Here is a 22,639-nt window from a genome sequence, read left to right as displayed (position 1 = left end):
TAAATACGGCATTATATGGAATGCCCTCACCCCCAGACATTTTATAAACTATTCTATTTATAAACTACTAGCCGGCAAAGTGTGAAGTGAAATGCATTTCATACATTCTCTAGGCATTCTATAGATTATGTACAGAATGAGTAAGCTGTGGCAGGCAAAGTGCGAAAATGTTTTGTTTTCTTCATGCAAAATATAAACAAAACTACCTAAGTCAGTAACGACAGATGAACAGTATACTTGTACACACTCTGGCCTTGTGTTGATGCAAAAAGATACTCAAAACTAACCAAGTCACGACGGATGAACAGTCTGTGGACGGACCCACTCTGGTCGCAGTTTTTTGCAAAAAATACACACCGAAACTCACCAAAAATAACATAAATTAGTGACTTCATTCGTCAACAAGAGTTTACTGTCGAGAAGAACCATTTTTCATACTTTGGCGGAAGCGGCGTTCGCAATGTACAGAATGCCTAGGCAGAGTGTGAAAGACGTTTACGAGGAAGCAGATTTCATCATTTGCGAAAAAGTTCTGGGTATTCAACAGAATACTTTGCTGGTAACATATGCTCCAGTGAGACTGACAACTGCAATCTGAAGAGCACAATCTTTGTGGGTACTCATAAACATTCATAGTGTTACAAAAGGGCATGTCATCATTAGGTCTTAAACAAAGTGGTACTGGTCAATGTCACTGTAAGCGATTACTTCGTCATACTGACATATGAAGCATGTAGTCCACGCCGCCTTCTACATTCTCTTCGCTCACAAGTGAGAGCTTTGCCGATTTTTAGCAGGTGGTGGCAGTGTTTGGCCACTTGATGTTTCATGACCAGGGCATCATTATTTAATACGCTCAGGACCAATTACTACGCAAGATGAAAGCTACGTGTTATAGTAGTGCTAGCGCAAGTGTGAAGGAAGGATGAGAAGTTTGAAGGATTGAAGTTATGCTGGCTATTTGCTATGAAAGCAGGGTGCACGTCTTTTACTTACTGTAAAAATGTATGCAATGTGTCAGGTAATGGTACAGTGTCTATTCTCACGTTATCAGAGGAAGTAATGATACCATACGTGGTAGGAGGAGAACGCCTGATTTACTTGAGCACATTGCCCATTCCCCGCACTAGAGTGCCCGCGATAAACCACCCCAGAAATCTGTCATGAGCATTACAAATCCCCTGCCTCAGCCCACCATACAAAAGTAAATATAACAAACAAATGTTGTAGTGCAGTAGACATAACGTGGATCATTCCAATGGAGTACACACTTCTGAGCAACCTTCACGATTCTCGAAATGACCAGCTGATAGTTCAAAATATTGGGAATAGGCACAGCGCTCTGCGCTGTGTTAGAAAGTTTCTGTTTCCTCACTCTCGGTTGTAATAAACATGAGGAAGTGCTGGAGCATTGTGGGCCCTAATATCAAGCAAGCAGATTTTTTTTCAGCGTTATTGTTAAAACTAGAGTGCGGATTTTTATACAAAATCAAGTTTTTTTCCTAGATATGGTCTTGAATCTGGGCAATGAGAAAAGGTTCCTCGCCTTTCTTTGGAGCCGATTACGATGATTTTATGTTGCATATAAATGCACATAGTGAACGTAAGTGTATATTTTGGTGTATTTATGGTTGGTCGCTCAAGACAGTGCAAGTTAATGGCACCAAAACGTGGGAGTGTATTGTACTTCTTTCATGCCAAGTGCTTCTCTCTCTGTTCAGAGAAAAGTAGACCACTACATTATGATGATCTCAAAAGTTTGCGGTGAATCGTAGATACCCACAAATGCTGCAGAATGCACTTCTTTGATTTTGTAAAAGATATTATTATTATCCTAGCTGTGCGTGCGGGTTCTAACTGCCCTGGAGCCATATCTGTGTTTGACATAACAATTATCCGCATAATTCAGCTATTGTACCTATTCTTGAGCGCCTGACAAGCAAGGAGTGAGTTTTGTGTATTGCTATCCCTTTTAATAGTTTTGGTACACGCTCTACGCCTTTGATATAGTGTTATGTTACGGCAAATCCAACAAAAATAGTGCGTACATTCGGGATTTTAATTGCATTTCTTCATGCATATCTCGGGAGTTTTTACTTCATGTTTATCCGCGTTCTAATTATGATGTACGCATGTAGGATTATGTTTGTCCACGTAAAGGTACATGGTCACCTGCCGATCAGCTGATACCATGTTGTAACCAGTAAAGCGACAGTCAGCATGAATCATTACCTCTATGTGTTGTATTAGACAAGAGTCCTGTGAGTAAGTCCTTTTCTTCTGTTCTTAGCATGAACGTTTACGGCTATAGTCATACCTCATTTATTTCTATTTGAAGCCAGGAGTTCGCTGTCATTACCCTAATTACACTCTGTAAAGACCCAGGGCAAACAAATTTCATAAATGAATGAGTTGTGGTGTACAGGTTCGTTCAAAAATGTGCGAGCAGTGTCAAATAGAAATGGAAACCGGAAATGGGCACTTTCACTCAGGGGTGGATGGCTGACATTGGCCTCGAATGTGCATGGAAAGCAGCCTTATTGCAAGTGACAACAACCACTGGCCACCCTCTGATAAAGTGGACGTCCGTGTTTCGCAGGATGTCGCTCCGCAGAGGGTTGACGCCGCTCGTGCGTTTCGTCAGCCGGTACATCATTTTTACACCAAGACAGGTGTTGCTATTTTGACTGTGGGGTGTAAACTGTACAGTACATCATCTTTGCACCTGGATAGGTATTCTGCTTTTGGCTGTAGGGTGTAAATTCCAAAATACACCCCTTCGACACCTAAATGGGCGTAAGTATTCTTAGTGTGTACTACAATTACTATCTGTTTTACATTTCCACGTGCCTGTATGCCCGTATACGGTTTTGAACCGGTTTCGTTGTGTCGTCTGCAAGATTGGCAATAGATATGAGCGAAATTTTTAATTTCATGCTCGCGCTGGTTGTAGGTGGCTTGATATTTTGGGAATACTGGAGTGAGTGCGAGAATACCAGCATTCTCATGGTTGCCTAATAAAGTCACTCGTTTTGGGAATGCGGCACACGTCACGTTAGGTCAGGTCAGGTTAGGTTAGGTTCGCATCATAGATGAGACTAATCACCGAATGAAGGAATACAGAGACGGTCACAAACACGTTCTCGAGAATGTATTTGTGAATGTCTCTGCATCCTGGTCTTCCGGTTTAGTCCTTTTCCACATATATATCACCAGTTATAGTGGCGGAATTGCAAAATGAAAAGAGAAGAGGAAAAATAAAAATCAGAAGAATTGACGAGAAATATGAAATATTAGTAAAGTATTTTATGCACATTTACATAAATACTCCAACTGCAGCTGCAAACAACAGCTTTTTTTTTTCACATGTGATCAATGCGCACAAAGCCATCGTAGAATAATTTAATATCCACAGCACTTCAGATCATGGTTCACTGACCCGCCTCACTTCACATACATTTTCACTTCATTTTCTATTTTCATTTCATCATTTTTTCTTGCAATCAAGAGGACATATGGAACTGCGACTTCTTTATTTGGGTTTGCTCCCCGAGGACTTTTTCTTCGTACAACAGCGCGCTTTCTTTCCATTGCGCTTTCAGGTAACATAACCACTTTATTTGATGATGATGGTTATTTGGAGAGTTTAGTTGTCAGGGGCGATACCCATCCCCATTGCTGATGGAAGGGAATGAGGTAAAGTCATAATTGATTCCATGTACTATTACATATGTATGAGGCCATTTGAAGAAGTTCCAGGTGTCCGGGAAATGCGGTGTAAACAATAGTAACGACGCATACATCACAAATATGACGACGGCGATCAGAGATGATAGTAACAACAAAGCATTCACGACACTGAAAACTTTCCCCGACAATTGTCAATCTGAACCGCGACTGCCGCAGTCTAACCTGCTGTGTTCATATTTTGTTCTTTCTTTTTTTCAGAAAGAACTGTTCACTACAGTAACATTCAACTGTCATTACCACGACCCCAGCCACCCCGTGGTGTCCATGGACGGGAAAACAAGCAGTCGCCATGTTCGCTTGGGAGGGAACTCGGTAGAGTCCGAGGCAGGCACCACCGGTTGCATACCGGAAGTTGGGGTGCCAGAACCCTCGCTCTGTCTAACTCAACCTGACCTAACCTAACTAAAGTTAGCTAACTTCACCGAATGTATATGATCCAAAGGGGGGGATATATTTATTAGACAAAAAAAAACGGGGGAAAGGTCAGCCAAGCGGGACGTGGGCTTGCTATTCCAGAAATAAATAAATAAATAAAGAAAATGAAGAAATATGAAATAAATAAAGAAAATAATTAAAGAAAGAAACAAAGAAAGAAATAGGAACGAATAATAAATACATAAAATTAAGAAATAAGAAATAAATGAAAATAAAATGAATTAGGATAAACTAACAAATGATGAAAGAAGGATGAGGTAGATTAAAGACAAAGATGATGACAAGAAAGATGACGAACAAACGGTGAAAGAATAATGAGATGGATCACAGAAGACGACTTTAAAAGGAAAGCATGAGGTTAATGCGTTGAGGGTGAGAGCGGGGCACAGAGGAATGAGATTGCCCGACTGAGTTCACAGGCTGTTCATAAGACCTGAATCTCTCAAAGTCATAACTGCTTTGGTCACAGACCGCTGTATGTGATCTCGTACTGGGCCGAGCAGAGCGACCAGAGAAAAGCCCGTGCACCGCAGCTCGAGTAGGCGTCGTCTCAGCGTAGCTCGAGGGATGTCGAATCTGTGACAGTCGAAGAGAAAGTGTGGAACATCAGCTTCAATAGCGCAAGTGGGGCATTTGGGCGACTGGAGAAGACCCATTTTACAGAGAAGTAGAGGTGTCCTGGCGGCATTAAGGCGTAGTAGGTGTAGAATGGACGCTTCTTCACGCGAGCAGTGGTGTGTGGCAACGAAATCGATCGACGGGTCGATAGACCAGAGATGGTCGTTCAGTCGGACAGCGTCCTCTTGAAACTGCCGAGTGCAGTAATGACGGAGTCGCTGTGTCTGTAACCGACACGATGAGGCTGAAAGTGGTAGGAGACATTTATTGGAGGTGCCGTCTCGATGTGCCCGACGTGCTAAGGCGTCTGCGCGGGTGTTTCCGTGCAGGCCGGTGTGACTGGGTGCCCATTTGGAAACACAGGCTATGACCAATGGATAGAAGTCGGTTGTATATTGCGACTATCATGGGCGACTATGCGACTATGATTCAAAGCTTAACCTTTACTTTGCCTTTCTCACCATGCAACACAGATATAGGTCGCGGTGCATCTATTTCTACGTCCTGCATGGGAAGATTTGGCACAAAACGTACACCCGCGCATGCGTTTTCTAGGTCGAATTATATCGGACTCTCTCTGGGACAAGCTCTCAGAAATAAGTAATATATAATAAGAAATAAGTAATAATAACGCGATCCACTTTGGATGCGATAGTTCTGTTGCTTTACAACTATGATTAGCGGTGTTAAAAGTGCTTCTGTTGAACTATATCTCTTCGTCATACACTTCTCCTCAAAGTAAAGGGAAAGAGTTCAAGACGTTTTAGCTAATATATACTTGCCGCGTAGTCCTCCTAGTGGGGGAGGGGGGATGTTTATATATAAAAAAGGCGAGGTTAGCCATGCAAAGAGCCGATTAATCTGTTCGAATAAAATTTCCTGCGACTTACCTGTTCATTTTTACCCGTTTGTACTTGTACCTCATTTTGCGACATCCACACGGCCTGAAGATACACCCTATAGAGAAAAACAAAAAAGTACCGGTTCAACTGGTTTGTTACCGGTAACCGCAAGGATTAAAACGTCGAACCTCGTAAATGACAGCGAAACCGCTTTCAGAGTTCTGACACCCCTTACAAAAATGAAAATTTACTTTTCATTGACAATAGACTCCCTTTTTATTGACCGTATTGACCTCCTACTTTCTTTGCTTTTTATTGACTTTAGTCAATCAAAAGCCAATTGACAAATAGTTGACACAAATTGACTGCATGTTAGTTGCCATGAGTCGAGTGGGAGCAAATTCAATTTGGCTTTATTTTTTTACCACAGGAAATGCAGCCGGTACACAGCCATAAGGGTTATCAAGTAGCAAGCACAGCGAATCCCCATTGGCAAATTTCAGCAGGTTCGAAGCCATCACGTCGGTACGAAACGGCTTTGTGCACGCTGAATAATATGTGTGCCTCCTGAACCGTGTACTCGTGTGCTTGTAGCGGCTGAATATGTGTGCCTTCGTTGGAGCGCACTACGCTCCTCCGCGCTCCGCCGGTGAGGAGTGACATGGTTCCGCGTATTCTTCCGCAGTGCATTCCTTCCCTTCCCGCTTCCCGCGTTCTTGCTCGTTGTCTGCGCTGCAACCTCGCCTTTGAGAAGGATGACAACCTTGCTTTTTAAGTACAGGTTTAATGTTCGCTTAAGGTAAGTCAACCTAGATGTGATGCGTCGTACGACACCTGCGTTTTACTCGTGTTTAACCATCGAAGTATACATTCAGTTGCAGACGGTGGACGTATTGCAAATTGCACCAGGAGAGGATCGGCTACATCGGTGAAGGGACGATGTACGCTACAAGCGAAATTAATCGTATTCTTCCGTTATAGGTGACCGTAGGACTGTTGCAAGGACGTGAGTTAGGAAATGGTGTACTATGCCAGCATTCACGTTGGAACAATACCAGCGTGATATTCGCTTCGGTTTCTTTACAGGTTGTTTCCTGTCTCAACGGTCAAGCATTCGCGTGCAAAATTGCAACTGCTTCTCACATCGAAGCGTGTCTGAGTGCCACTTGCCTGGACAATTGTTCGTGATCTTGATTGAGCTTTGCAGTGCCAGCCAGTTGGAGTTTCGAGGATTGTGTGTTCGACGTTTGGAGGACTGCAAGGTGCATTGGATTGGTTGTGTGTCCGTGCAACGTGTGCTCCATGTGTGTGTGTTGGGATTAGTGAATCGTGTATGATTTCCATTTCGGCAAACCATGATGAGTACGTCCAGTAGGATGCAATTTAAAGGTACATGCAAGCCAATAAATTTTTGTGATTCATGTTCGATGTCATTGGATCATTTTCTTCCTTTCATTTTCTTTTTTGTGAAGCCTGGAGGTCATTTTTGTGTATTTTCTGTGCGGGAACTCGGGAGGTACAATGTACCTCGCGTATTAGTGGGTACAAGTAACCCTTCAATACATCCTGTACACTGTGGCTCCTGGCGTTCGCAGGGATGTCGTACCAGTTGTTTCAGGGGCCACGGGGCACCTGCAGCTTTCGCAAACACCGCGGAACACAGTACCCATTCTCAATTGAAAATAGTCAATCAAAGTCCATAAAAAAGCACATAAGAGTCAGTGAATACAGTGCCTAATCTCAATCGAAAATAGTCAATCACCAGTCAATATAAAGACACCGGCCAATTATCAATAAGAAAACGATAAGAATCAATCACCCATAGATTAAATGTAAATTGACATTTCACTGGCATGCGATGACTTTAGTCAATTGAAAGGAGAAGTTTATTTTCGTACGGGACTGAACTGTAACCACGATCCCTTGACCGTAACCGAACTGATATTCGCTTCGGTTTCAGTCCTTGAGTGATGGAGGTGATGGACTATGGTCCGGTTTCAGCAACACCAATTCACATTCGAACCGAGACAGGAAGTTATTGTCACTGCAATATTCATCAGCACGCAACCCTGGATATTAGTCCAAAGCTAGGCACCGTTGGTGAAAGCGTGCCATAGGCAAACAGCAGTTATTCTTGCTCTTCCTGTGGCGATACGCTTCTATAAGCCCCCTATTTAAATTTAAAATGAATTTAAAGTTGGTGCCATCACTGAACCAGTGGGTCTGACTCGTCGTCACCAAAGTGAATTGTTGTTGAAAATCTTTTCAACTTGCTCAAAACGAAAAGGAAATAAAGTTAACAATATTTTAAGGGCTAACATAAAAGTCACCGCAGTTGAACTGTAAGCTTTTAGAGAAATATCTCAGATGACATTATACTTTTTCGCTTTTCGCGCGACGAGGCATCTTGCCTTGCAAAAAGGGCACTACGGAAGAAGCATGCCCATGTGAATGGACGGCCTTCGTGACAGCTTGGAGCGTAAAGATTACGACATGTTTGTCAAAAAAGGGACAAGTAGCTGCCCCCCCCCCCCTCGAGACAAAAGTCCTGTGAATATCCCAGAATTCTTTACTGTCGTGAAGCGGTTTGTTCGGGACCTTTTCTGTCGCCTTTTTGGATCTGTGGCCGTTTGTAATTACAGGATGACATTGGGTAGCACTTACGTGCGCCACCATTTTTAAAACACAACTACACCGCTAAAAACGTGCCATTCCCTGGATAGGCAGACCTCGCTCGCTTCACTACGTCACTCCACACGACACCGCTTTGCACGGGGGTAACATCGGAGAGCACTGTGATGGCTTTGCAAAATGCTCGTGCTTTACAGGAAATCATGCTAGATTCGAGACTGATTTTTCAGTGCATGGTGCGGCTGCACGACTGCACAATCGTAAACTTTTTCTGGTGGTGTCACTCTAAGAGATTCCCTCCACTAATTCTAAGAGAGCCACTCCATTACTGGCAAGATGCTTTTTATCAGTTCTGTATCAGTCCATCTGGTTGCGCAGGGTTTTTATTAATGCCTGTTACATCATCTAATGACACGAAACTAAGCCCGATGAGGTTCAAGGGGTTTATTGCAAGTACGTACAGCGTTGGTGTACACTCTGGCTGCGGTAACATAGAGCGTACTTTTGCTTATTAAGATTTTGGTGAGATATTTGGTAATATTTTGGTGACAAGCCAAGAGATATGCACAGTCACAGCGCAACGGATAAACCGTTTATTGTTGAAATGAGGCAGCTATTCCAAAAGACAGCGGCAGACTTTTGACAATGCAAACCGTTTATGATAAGCGCACACATAGTGAGCTATATGTGGTAGTCGCTTCGAAACCGTTAAAATAAACGGTCAAGAAAACGATTTTGTTCCCGTACGTGACTAGCTACATTCATATTTCGGTGATCGACACAAGTCACCTACGAGGCACGTAAATTTCACTGAGTAGCACTAGGAAGAGCTCCGCTTCTACAGTTGACCACTTCGGGTTTCAATACAATACTTCCACACCACTCTTTTCCTCCTCCAAGCGAAGCTATGAGGAAACTAGCACAGATGGAGGAACAAAAACAAGCGACGCAAACTAACGGCCATTAAACACAATATGGGTATCCCGTGACGATACGATGTAGCTATCATACCTATCCCCTGCGTAGCGGTACATTCCCGTATTAACCCGCCGCAGTGCTAGATTATGGGGGGGATTTTGATACAGTTTATTTTTAATGCTATATTGTTAACCGGTGATATTTAGGCGGGTATTTTAACCGGTTTATTCTTAAATGTTTTATTTTTAAGCAGTTTATTTTTAATGGTGGAGTTTAGGTACCTCCCCAATTCGCGCCGGGTTAGTGATGTGATGTGATGTGAATAAAGAAAAGAATGGGGATGTGAGTCAGATCAGGTTATGTTAGGTTAGTTTAATTCGATTTCGGTTAGTTTCAACTTCAACTTCAATTCTTCTTTATTGAAAATCAGGAGATAGTGAAACATAGAAATCGGAACCGCAGTGCAAGCCCGTGAAGTGGTTCCCCTTCAATGATAACAAAGACTTAAGGGAGCACCATAAAACAAACAATGTCACAAGCAGCGATAAATAACAGCAAGCGAAATAATAAAGTAAATCTAAGAACGATAGTAAGATTAAAGCAACAGATCACCAATTTAGTATTAAACAACATGTTGTGTAGCTCCAATGTACAGCTGTAGGGCAGGAGCATAACTGCAAAAATGAAAAAAAAAAAAACATCCAAATTCACTCAAGATGTAAAATAATCTTATTTCGAAACACATAAAGCGATGGGGAGTCACGGACGTCATAGGGTAGACAATTCCAGAGCTTCCCAGAATAATAAGAAAATAAAAACATACCGTAGTTAGAACGAGGATTGGGAAGACCTACTGTTGTATTATCAGTTCTAAGATTACACACATTCCTATTGAACTGATCGTGAACTGAGCATGAGTAAACCATACCATGGATGATTTTGTAAAACAATATAAGGCACTTATATTTAACGAGGTCTCACAACGGTCTAACGCGCAAGAGTGTAAAAGCGAGTGAAACCGATTCTCGAAACACATAGTCTAACACATACAAGTCATGGAGGCGAGTGCCATAAGCGATACCTCCACCACCATAAGGCTTCAAGCCTCCAAAGCTATAAGCCTCAAAGACGCCTCCAATGCGTAAGAGAGATGACTAGGGAACAATACGTAGTAGACTGCTAGCAGCACCTTCAGAGGAAGGAGATACTTTAAACGAGAAATAGCATACAACCCTTTCTTAGCCTTTTTCCTCACATGTTCTCTGTAAATTGACCAAGATAAATAAGAATCTATGTACACGCCAAGAAATTTCGTGTTGTCAACCCGCGGCAGCCGCATACCCCTAAATAATAATTCCCAGCTACCAACGTCATTATTTTGGGATAGTTTAGGCTAGTTTGGTCCTGTGAGGTTAGTTTAAGCCCCTTGCTTGCGGTTTACCTTGATTTGGGGCCATACCACATGACTCTAGCAACTGTAGGGTGGATTTGGGGGATTCTGAAACCATTTGTTTTTAACGATATATTCTTAACCGTGGATTCCTTACGGTTTTTATTTAAACAGGGATATTTCGGCGATTATTTTTGTGCGTTGATTTTTCAGAGTATATTCTGGGAGATATATTTTTGACAGTAGGTACTCACGCGTTTATTTTTGATAGATTATTTTTAATGATTTCAGACAAAATACTCGCGTACCGGCCCACTGCAGTCACAACACAAATTGATACAGGTCGACGGGTACCCCATTATGAACATCTTTCCTGATACGTTCACAGCCTAGCGGCTCTTCTGCAGAGCACCGTTGTCACGCTGTATTCAGACTCAATCGGACTCTCGCTGTGTGACCGAGTGGAAATCGGTAGCACCATCTGTTGACTGCGCACAAAATATTTATCACGCTTCCTTTGCATGCGGACAGACGGTCAGAAGAGAAATACATATTTTCTCGTGCATTACGTGGTGTACACCACAGCGCTGGAGTGAGAAGGCATTATTACCTATGAACTAAAATTTCCGCTTCACTGTGCTGCTTAAGAACATTCGACTTCTCTCTGACTGTCACACAAGCGGATTAACTTTTAGAATAAAGAACCTCAGAAACGTAAACTGGTCACCGTCTAGCATTCGAATCTACGCCATGTAGGCTGAGAGCCAGATGCTTTACCACTGAGGCAGTACCGCAATGCTACTGAGAGGACATATCATGCTATAGCATGGTGCATCGTACTCTATGGTGCACGGGAATACTTAAACATTGTTCACGGCCTTGAGGCGACCCCTCGTATGCAGCACTGGCAGCGGCAGGGGCTCCACGGAACAGATTGTATGACCCCAACCCTGTGATACTAGGCGGGAGCCACACGTCGCACCAGGGTGAGACTTTTTGCTGGCTGTCGTCCTTCTCACCTGACTCTCCTCGCGTTACCAGACACTAACTTCCGCGCGCTTTTGCGTCGTTGCAACATCGCCGTGATAGTTCCGTCTCGATCACTATCGGCATCGGTAGATGGTATCGAGTCCACCCACTGGCCCACGTTATATGCTTGTCACTTTATGCATGACGTCATACGCTTGTAGAATCGATCAATGATGTTTAGTCAATGCTCGAAGGGCACTATGCATTACATAATATGTAACGGCGAGGGTCAGCCGGGGATGAAGCACCGGTGAAGGTCAATATGCCCCAAGAACTCGCGGAGGATGACATCTTAAGAGTCTGGGATTGACTTGGAATCTCCTGCTGGATACCATAAGGCTTGCGGGGTCAAATATTCACGAGGCAATCAGTCACGTTGGGGACACCAAACGCTCTGTACTTCCGTCTGCCTCAAAGAATCCAGCAGCAACGTGGAAGACTCGTGTGTAATCGAGCTAAAGAAATTCAGTCAACAACGAATTTGGATCAGTGGCGCTGCTGTGCTTGAAGGGAAAACCCCGTGACTGTTTAGCTCGAGGCATGACCGTCAACGCCCTTCGGAATGCTATACTGAGTTGAAAAGGACCATCATGGCTGAGTTGGGAGGAATCAACCCACGCAGCACACAATAGTTGGCCCATATTGGCTCGGCGTTGGCGATACGAGTCGAACATGAGACCCGTGTTGCAAGGATTATCCCTGTATTGGTTCAAACGTGGCAATATCGGACGCCTGTTGCCAGGTTTGAGCCAGTGATGGGGAAAATGTCGGCAATATGGGCCCCATATTGCCCATGTGCACCCCATATTAACTGAAAATGCGGAAAATTGTAACATGCTACTGTCGGCCACGCATCTACCCGGGCACTATTCCTGTTCTTCGTCTTTGGGGTGAGGAAGTTTTGTTTTTGCAACGCGGTGCAACGTGGATCAATTAGAAGATCTAGAGAAGAAAAAAAGTAAAAGAAAGACGAAATACGTAATCTCACTTCTACTGGTGGATACGTATGTATGTACCGAAGCAGCACGGCACTATTGGACCCATATGGGCTGCCAAGATTGTCAATATTGGTCAAATATGGGCTTCCCATATTGGCAAGCATTTTGCGCAAATATTGCGAATATTTCTGTGATAACGCCAACGGGGAGTCCGTGTAGTAATAAAAAATTATCTGGTTTAATATCCACCACTGATATTACTTCTCTCTTGTTTTTGCTTTTTCATTTCTGCAGATCTCATTGACCCACGGTGCATTTAATTACAAAAACAACATTGCATTGCCCCAAAAACGAACGGGTGCTACGCCCGTCTTGCTGAAAGACAGACAGTCCCATGGAACTGCGAACGCCAAACATCCCTCAGAAGCCTTCATTGTCATCGCAACACTCTACAAGCCAAAAATTTGAAACCCGCTCCGAGAGTACAAAGGAGATAAACACTTTCGTGACGGTGACGGACATACGCAAGAGCAACTCACACAGCTTTCAGTAACTTGAAAGCACCTAACTTTACCCTAAGAGATATCCCTTCCCATCAAACATTGCGTTTTTTACTTGACCTGCCGCAATGCCGTTATCATTAGAGGAACCAGCAACATTTTAGCCTGTATGAAACTGTCGCGCATGCGCATTAGTTGTAGCACGCGTGATTTCGCTCAAACGACCGCGGTCGCTGCCAGCCGGCTCCACCGAGTGGCATTGGCATCGCGAAGCAAGATCGTGACTGCTTCCAGAAAGTGGAAAGTTGAGTTGTCGAGTTCTAGTGAATGTTACAATGGGATTGCCACGTACGTTTACTGTTGCGAACAATGTGTATCATGTGCGGGAATTTGTTGAATGTAACGACGTACTGAATCGGGTATTTCACACGCTTCAATGTCCAATCTTGCCGTGCATTTGTGCAGCACGGGTACGTATCATTTTCAGTATTTTCAGTGAATATGGGGTGTGCACGGGCAATATGGGGCCCATATTGCCAGGATTTTCCCCATACTGGCACAAACTGGGCAATATGGGGCCCATATTCCCCAGTTTCAGCCAATATGGTTGAAATCTTGGCGAAACGGGCCTCAAATTGGAGCCGTATGGCATTGACATGCCAATATTGGCCCAATATTGTGCGCTGCTTGGGTATGTATGCATGTACATGCATTATTCATGTATGCATACATACATGCATTCCTTTATTTCATTTCCATTGGAAACGAGGATCAGGTGCAAAAGAGAGAAACCTAGTATGTTCAATGTCGGGCATTGATACATCTAACACAACTTTATTTTGTGATTGCTATAGGGGATACCAAAATACTCCAAAAGCCTGGAGATGACATAACGAAAGAAAGAGAGGACTCCGACTTAACGTAACAAGCAAACACACAAACTTTAAGCAGACGTTTCGCCTGCCATATACGACGGGCATCATCAGTGCAAGACTGAGCGGGACAGCCGACAACCAGTTGCTATTTAAGGAGATGACAGTATTGTTCGGGAAGGGGGCCACGGTTTTTGTTACAATGCAAGGGATCGGTGCGTATGTCCCACGATTCCAGGAGCTTCCTCGGTCCCAGTCTTTCCTCGCATGCCAAGGTCACCGCGTTATCGTAGTCGAAACAATGCCCCGTGTTCCAAGGATGCTCGCTGAGTTCGGTCTTGAGCCGTGTGGCATGTGTTGCGTTCCGGACGTCGCTCTTGTGTTCTTTTATGCGGGTCCTTCTTTTCCGGCCTGTCTCGCCAATATAGCACGTGTTGCAACCTAGCCATTGTAGCTTGTACACCACGCCAGACTGGTCTTCTGGGGCGACAGTGTCCTTTGGCTTGGAGATGAGGCTGCGCAGTTTAACGTGCGGTCGGAAGGTCGTCCAGATTTTGAATGGACGTAGCACCCGGCGGATAGATTCCGAAACGCCTTTGACGTATGGAATTGTGACCCGGGTCAGGCGGGAGCGGTTCTCATCCTGCGGTTTACGTAGCTGTATACGTTTCCGGGTGTCCTCAATAAACCTGTGTGGGTAGCCTCGCTTGTCCAGGGAAGTGGTGACCGTCGCATCTTCACAAGCCCGTAGCTCGCTGCAAGATGACAATTGCTCTGAACGGTGCAATAAAGTTGGCACCACACTTCGCTTGTGTTCCGTGGGGTGATGTGAGCCGAAACTAAGGAAAGTGGCGGTATCGAAGGACTTTCTGTAGACACACGTATGGATGCTCCCCGTGCTGTCCCTGCATACACATACATCCAAGAAAGGAAGCTTGCCGCTCTGTTCAATTTCATACGTGAAATTGATCGATGATTCAATGGAGTTGAGAACCGAGTGGAATTCATCGACGTGGTCCCTGTCTAGGATGACGAACGTCATCTACGTAGCGGCGGTAGAACTTAACTGGGCGGGACAACCGTTCCATGGCCGTCTCTTCAATGTGCTCCATGACCAGCGTCACTGACACAGGGCTTCCCATAGGGCGTCCTTCGATTTGATGATAAGACTTGCCGTTGAAGGTGAAATGAGTTTGATTGAGGCAGGAGTATAGCTACCTCTTCAACTGTGAGTGACGTTCGTGATGGCAGGGTGCTGTCCTTCCGTAGTCGGGCCTCCGCCACTGGTACCGCGAGATCCTTCGGAACGTCGGTAAACAGTGACACCACATCAAATGACACCATGGCATCGTTGTTGCTGGGAGCTTGCGTTCGGACCAGCTCGACAAACTCCTTCAAGTTGCGCACCGTCAGGTTGTTGTTGCCGGTAAAGGAAGGCACAAGTTCTACTAGATACTTGGACAGGTTGTACGTCGGCGACCCGATGAACGAAACAATCGGTCTCAGAGGGCACCCAGGCTTGTGTATCTTAGGGAGGCCGTACATTCTGGGAGTCGCGCCGTCTGATAAGAAGAGGCGGCGGTAGGTGGCATCATCTAGGTGGCCCTTCTTCTTTAACTCACGGAGGTGGTCCACCAAAGAGCGTTCCGCTTTAGCAGTTGGGTCATGCTTCAAAGGGACGAAGTGCGCAGCATCGTCGAGGACCTCTTGCACCTTCGGACGGTAGTCCTCCGTGTCCAATATAACCGTGCCTTTCCCTTTATTCGCTGGCAAGACGATGACTGATTTGTCCGAGCGCAAGTCACGCGGCGCCGACCGTTCTTGCTTAGACAGGTCGGAGGGTGACCCACTCACGTTGTTTAGAATGGTGGCGATGCGGCTCCGTGCTAGGTTGACACCTGTTGAGTCCTTGATGTGGCGAAGCCTGTCTTCGATTTCCACTATGATTTCCCGTTTCGGCACAGCACGGGGCGCGAGAGCGAAATCCAGTCCTTTCGACAGCAGACTCATGTGCCCGTCGGTGTTTTCGATGACAGGTTGAAGACGTTTTTGCAGTTATACCCCGGAGGCTTCCTCGGCAGCAGGCGGGACAACTTCTGGTCGTGGATTACTGTCCGCTGGTTTCTTTCTAGCAGCTCTGCCTGTTTCCGGGCGCTGAAGACCTGTCGCAACTCATCGGGGAGGAGGGTACGTACCAAGGCCTTTTCAGCTGAGTCCAGTCGGTGGCGGGAGTCGTTGAGTTTTGACTTGTTCTCGAGGAGCCGGGCCTTCAAACAGTTGATGCCGAAGTCCCGAGCAAGCTTCCTGCCATACGGGGTGTCCACAAGAGGCCGACATCTGAGGGCTTGAGGAACGACGATGTGCTTCAGGCATTACCGGTTGAAGCGTTGGTGACACTCGAGGCGAATAATGTTAGTAGCTTGGTCGCAGTACTCTCTCACACTGCCTAGAGCAGCTGAGCCGTGGATGGATCGAATAGATGCGAAAATACTCCAAAAGCCGGGAGATGACATAACGAAAGAGAGAGAGGACTCCGACTCAACGTAACAAACAAACAAACTTTAAGCAGACGTTTCGCCTGTCATACGACGGGCATCATCAGTGCAAGACTGAGCGGGAGAGCCGACAACCAGTTGCTATTTAAGGAGATGACAGTATTGTTCGGGAAGGGGGCCACGGTTCTTGTTACAATGCGAGGAATCATCGCGTATGTGCCACGATTCCAGGAGCTTCCTCGGTCCCTGGAATCGTGGCACATACGCGCTGATCCCTTGCATTGTAACAAAAACCGTTGCCCCCTTCAAGTCTGAGTTTACGACATACCGTTCTTTAACGAGGAGTTTCACGAGGAAATCGCGGCTTTTTCCTGTTTCTCCTTCTATCTTTTTTTTTTTCACCTTGGCGCGCCTCGAATAAAGTTGTATCAGAAGCTACAGGAGCGTACACTGTCAGCCAAAAGGGTGCGAAAAAGGGATAAACGGGGTGCAAAGGCGGGTCTTGTCATGTCGTTCAGACCATCAGGGTCATATGTGTACCCTTCAAATGGTATAAATAAGTGTCATGTTGCAACGATATACCTTGCGCGCTGTCAGTAGGTATAAAGGCAGTATTATGTACCACGTTTATACCTTCAGGGTTATGTTTTGATACCCCTGCATTCCGCGAGACCCCGTTGGTAACCTGCTCCGCCAGGGAAGGTAGAATGCGTTATGATGGTATAACTGGTTTGTGGTTGCCTAAGATGGCCGCTTGCGCTGTTTTGCTGTAGTTCTGCGTTGACAAAACACAAGAATACTGTGATTTAGTGATGTGCTTCAGTGACGCCATGCGGCGGATGGAATATATCATGCGTCTTCGTGCATTAGCGGCTATATTCACAAATTTGTGTTGGTTTGCCATCTGCGCAGTTTTAATATAAAATGCGGCAGTGTTGTCGTAGAAGTGTTGTTGTTGGGATCTACGATGTCCACACACTATGACTTGTTGTTCGAATTTCATTATAAAAAAAAAAGATATATTTATTCCGAGTGCACTATAAAATATATGTTCCTTCAGCGAATAAAAGTCAAATTTTAGCGGCCGTTATGCTTAACAGCATGTTGATGTTCGAATTCCTTGTTATTCCTGTATTCATGTGCGCGTCGTCTTCTGCAATGTTAAGCTGGATGGTTCAATTTTTCCAGCTCTTATTAGAAGACACAGCATTAATAACTCTAGAAATATTCATAACAAAAAAGCGTTCGAATTGTGCGTTGCATTGCAAACAACATATGTATCGCTTTAAATTAGCATTCGGGACATTCCCTCTTTAAGCCTAACTGCGATTTATTTTGGTAGTGTTTATTTGCGGCGCGGATTTTTCACAGGTGGATTTTTAAGAGTGGATTTTTGAATGTTTGGGCGTAAACCCCTTCGCAGTGTCACAGACACAGAATAAATGTTCGAAGCGCATTTGTTGACTTTGCACAGTATGCATGGGATGTGTAGAATGATAGCGCAAATAATACTGTACGTATTTTACAGCCTTCAAAAAACTTTAGGCTTCCACACATGTCGTACTGCTAATTCCTACTGCTGGAACATGATTTTACAATACACATAAAATTGTCATCATACAGTCAAACTTTACGGATAGCAACTAAAGAAAATCAGGAGTCATTCCGAATCGCAAAATTCCACGAACAACCACTGGTCAGCATTGTTTGCCAAAACTCAATGTCATGAACACAACCTCCATAGCTCCCTGACCCAAATACGCTGAGCCCTTGGAACATTCTTCGACCATTTACCTTTTTCTTCCCGCTTTTCCCCGTCCCACTAGTCTTTATTCTCAAGAAGGGCTCTGGGCGAAAGCTTGTAGCATAGGAAATAATAAATAATGTTTCAGCTCTTCCTGTTTCAGCATTTCGAAGCTATACTCTGTTCCCATTCATGTGTCAGTCATATGGGATATACTGCACGGTATGATACACGGTACCTGATACAAAAAAAATTGCGAGTTCAAGTACATCGTATGAACTCTACTCGACAAAGGAAGTTATCTAATTCAAGCTTAGCAATGTGATTCCCCTTCGCTTCGAAGAAACTGGCCAATTGGCGTATCATTATTGGCAGGCGCTTTCGGAACCGTTATCGTCAAAACCTTCAGATGTATTAAAATACGTAAATTTAGGACAGTTAGAAAAAACATAAAAAAAGGAAGGAAGGCTAAACACTGCTTTTCGGAAAAGTGCCCGGGTTCGCAGTCACTACATTGCAAGGTGCGGTGCAGATAGGCCCCTTAGTTGTCTTTGCTTGTGGTACTTAGCCAATTAGGTGTCCTTGAAAAGGCCATGGTTCTGTGTACTAATCTATATATGTTTCGCTAACTTCGAGTAAAAGAAACAAAAATTTAACTAATATACCTATATAATGTACCATAGATGGGTAGAAATCCAGCGAACCGGTAGAGATGTAGGAAGGGAGTTGCCTCAGGACAGAAGCCGCTGATATTTCGAACAGAGACTGTTCTTCTTCTGGGCACCGTCCTCATCATTGGCAAGGTATTTAAAGGGTTAGGTGTGACGTGTTTAAAGGTTCATGCGAATTGTGAGTCAACAGCCCGGAGAGAAGAAAGGGTCCGTACGGGCTTCTACGGCCGGAGTGAATGGCTGCTTTGTTAGAGTGTGGAGGGGATTATGTGAACGTAGTGATCTAGGCTACAGACCGGTTACAGAAAAATGGAAGGTTCACGAACACGTGGACGAAACGGGACAACAGGCAAGAATTGGCAAGCATAGCGAAAGATAAGGAGGTTAGTGGTTCCGTGGGGAAAATTCCAGAACGAGCAAAGTTCTTTTTTTTAGTATTTGTAATACATAGTTGTGGCATGCAATAAAAAAAAAGCAGAAAGCAGTGGCCACGCAGAACATAACAGATGATAATGGAGGTAGAAGGGAAAAGCATATTTTATTTGTCAAGTGTTTCTAGGGTGCCTCGTGATTTGTTGATACCTGACGGGTGAAAGCGTTGAACTTGTATATGAAGTAAGACTCCCTATCACGTCTGTCACGTGTGGATCTAAACCCGGTTTCTAGAATATGTAGTTTAATGTTGTCAAAATTGAGACCAGGAACGTTAAAGTGTTCGGCGACTGCTTTAGGGAGTTTGTTGGACGTGTCGGTTCTGTGTGTCGGTTCATTTGTTGGCCGGTTTCACGAATTGCATAGAGCAGTCGCCGCATTCAATTGAGTATATGACATTGGAACTTGTGCATGTGAATGCTTGCATGGTTAACGGGATTGGTGTAATTGCTCGCAGTGCTTTTGATGGAGTTAGCGTGTTGAACGTGCTTGCTTGTTTTGCAGCGCGGGAGGTTGCAGGGTCGTGTTCCCGTGTACGGGGTGCTCGTTTTGCTGATTTTGGCATTGACCAAGGAGTCTGCTAGGTTTTTTGCGCGTCGGTATGTAACCTGTATGGGATGGGTGAATATATTGCTAAGTCGGTCCCGCATGTAAGTGTTTTAGAGTGTCTTACAGTAATTTCAAACATAAACGCAGCAAGTGACTCATACGCACCAAGGAACAGACGACAATATTGCGCCTTGCGAGAAGACAAGCGAACGCAATCCTATCGCCTGTACCTTCTTCCTTCTTGCGTATTGTCATTTGTTACGTTTACGTTCGTTATTATATGACATACCAGCCAGTTTTGCGTTTACTGTTTGCATTTAGCGTATATGCGGATGGATTAGAAGATGATATATCGATATATATCGGATTTCGTTGCCGGTCTATTGGCAGCGACGTTCTGTGCCTGAAAATGCAGGATATAATTTGAAAATTAAAAAAATATAGATAAGGATAGGTGGAAAAATATAGATAAGGATATAATTTGAAAAATAAAATTTGAACATATTTGAAACCGCCAAATTTCAAGTAAAAGATAGATAGTTGTGTTCGTTTTGATAAATACGACTATGTATGCACGTATTTTGATGTAGTTTATCATGAGCTGCCCTTTAACTACATCATTACTTATTTCTTGTCGTTCTTGTTGCCGTTTAACGAAACTGACAGCCTCTGATCTTTTTGTGTATAGCTGCTGCTTGCGTTCAGAATATTGTTCCGTCCAACGAGAACTCGTCGCACAAGCGCAGCAGGGATTTGAAGATCTTTTGATGATCGTACAGGAAAACGGCACGGAGGCTCAACTACTCCTCATTGCAGATAGCCACGATAAGTTTTCCTTTTTTGCCTTTTGTCATTTCGGGAACACTAAATATCCAATATGGGCTATTTCAGGTGACCTGTGCGTCCTTGCCCTGAAATTAATTTCAGGGAGATGTAATGAGTAGCCTTCGTCACTTATCATAGAGGTGAGATCAAAATACGCTTGCTTTGCATGTAGGTATTATTTAAAAAAAAGTCTTTTCAGGAACAAGAGCTGCCTCTCTGCCCCATAATCAAGCTCATCGGTATCAACATCATTGAAAGGGGAATTTTAAAGATCGAAGAGACAAAGGCTCGGGAGAAGTGCATTGATTTTGTAAACTTATTTATGTACTAGTGTAAATACACACTTTTGCGTTTGGCTCACAAACCTTCGCATTGTCTTTGAAGTTATTTTAGGTACAGACATGACACACTTTATTCCTTGCGTGCTTTTGGTGCAAAGAAAGATACTGTTCTGCACCCAGTGGTCTAGACTTCTGTACCTTTGTGGTACCTTGCTGCTTAGATTAAATTTATACCTTCAAATTACCTGATAGAAACCTTCTAAACGGTATTTATTCTCTACCCAAAGGCGTGGATTTCTATACCGTTACTATACCCTGTTCTTTTGATTAAATAGATACCTCGGGGTATATAATTTGAACCTCTCAATGGCACATATTTTACTCCCCAAGGGTTACTTTGTTATACCTTTGCTATACTCTGTTCCTGGGATTAAATTTATACCCTGAAGTATTGAAGTTATACCTCATGTATGGTATATACTTTGCACCCCAAGGTCTGAATTTTCATACCTTGCTGGAGGGATAAATTATTATACCTCACCTGGTGGTATAATTTTTATCCCTTTTGGGGGATGCGCCACAGGACAAGCCATTTACACCTTTAAAGGTATAAATGTGGCTGAGAGTGTAGTATCAGCATAAGCTGTGTAATAGGAATGTGAGAAGAAAAAAGTAAACGGATTCAAATTGTTTGACTTTGAAGTATTGGTGTCAAAACGAATTTAGTTCTGGACTTCCACAGCAATTTGAATCACCAGCCAAACAGATAGTAAAATTATTTTTTAAATATCGCTCTGAAATTCGAAACCAAGCTACGAAACATGGCACAGGCTCACAAATACTTGATAAGGAGACACCATTGCAATAAGACTCCGAATAATACATGAATGTTACAAACAGCAAGTGTAGGCACATACGACGAGTGGGTACCATCTCACCTATGTATTTTTTTTTTTCAATTACGTAGGCGTAATTATTTAAAGACATCTCAATCAGGGGTGCCCAAGTGGCGGCCAGCCTGGTGTTGTCACGCGGTCCGCGTTGCCCCTCAGCAAAAAAATAAATAAGAAATATTCGGCCGAAGCTTCATGAACGGTCATTCATAAGTTAAAATTACGCTTACGACTAACAAACGAACACCTCGGGGCAGTCATTAAGACTGCAATTGCGTAATCACTTTCACACGATGTTAGCACAATAGTTAAAAACAAGAGGTGCCAAGTTTCCTCATGACACAGCAAATAAAAAGGATAGCTAAACCTGCGATTGATGAACGCTATGTAATACGTTTTATGTCGTTTTGAAGTTCTGTGTTGTGTCGTCTATATCAGAAACAGGCTACTCCAAGCCCTAGTATCTGGCCCGCGTAGTTTCACCATGGCTGAATGCGGCCCGCGGACGGAATGTGTCCGGCACCCCTGATGTAAATGAATCGTTTCTGCTATTTTGCTGTCTGGGAAGCTTAGCGCCCTTCTCAATCTTCGTTCGATTTCGAAACTTTGATTGCATGAATCATAGTGACAGGACGCACGAAATGCAGCCGCATGTGTATATGTAGATATGTACCAGCCAGCCCAACACCTGTTATTGTTAATCCTAGTGACAACACGCATTTTTGAAGCCTTGAATTTCCTTTTTTTATTAATAGATTTAAGCTGCTTGCAGATGATGTAGGTAATCTCTAACTGCACTGCGACAAGTGAGCCGCATGGCTGCAAA

The 22,639-nt window shown here is 44.0% G+C and overlaps 1 protein-coding gene across 1 annotated transcript; it reads right to left on the bottom strand.

Annotated features, from left to right (window-relative positions):
* Window positions 1-14,071: 14,071 nt before the first annotated feature.
* Window positions 14,072-14,965, bottom strand: LOC135387384 (uncharacterized). Its single transcript, XM_064616608.1, has one exon. The coding sequence runs from the start codon at window positions 14,963-14,965 to the stop codon at window positions 14,072-14,074; it is 894 nt and encodes a 297-aa protein (XP_064472678.1).
* Between the last annotated feature and the right edge of the window lie 7,674 nt (window positions 14,966-22,639).

This window comes from Ornithodoros turicata, chromosome 1 (genome assembly GCF_037126465.1).
Source record: "Ornithodoros turicata isolate Travis chromosome 1, ASM3712646v1, whole genome shotgun sequence".
Classification (NCBI taxonomy): Eukaryota; Metazoa; Arthropoda; class Arachnida; order Ixodida; family Argasidae; genus Ornithodoros; species Ornithodoros turicata.
This window is presented reverse-complemented; position numbering and strand designations above follow the sequence as displayed.

Coding starts and splice junctions, on each gene's coding strand:
- LOC135387384 (XM_064616608.1), bottom strand. CDS start 14,965: ATGACGTTCGTCATCCTAGACAGGGACCACGTCGATGAATTCCACTCG.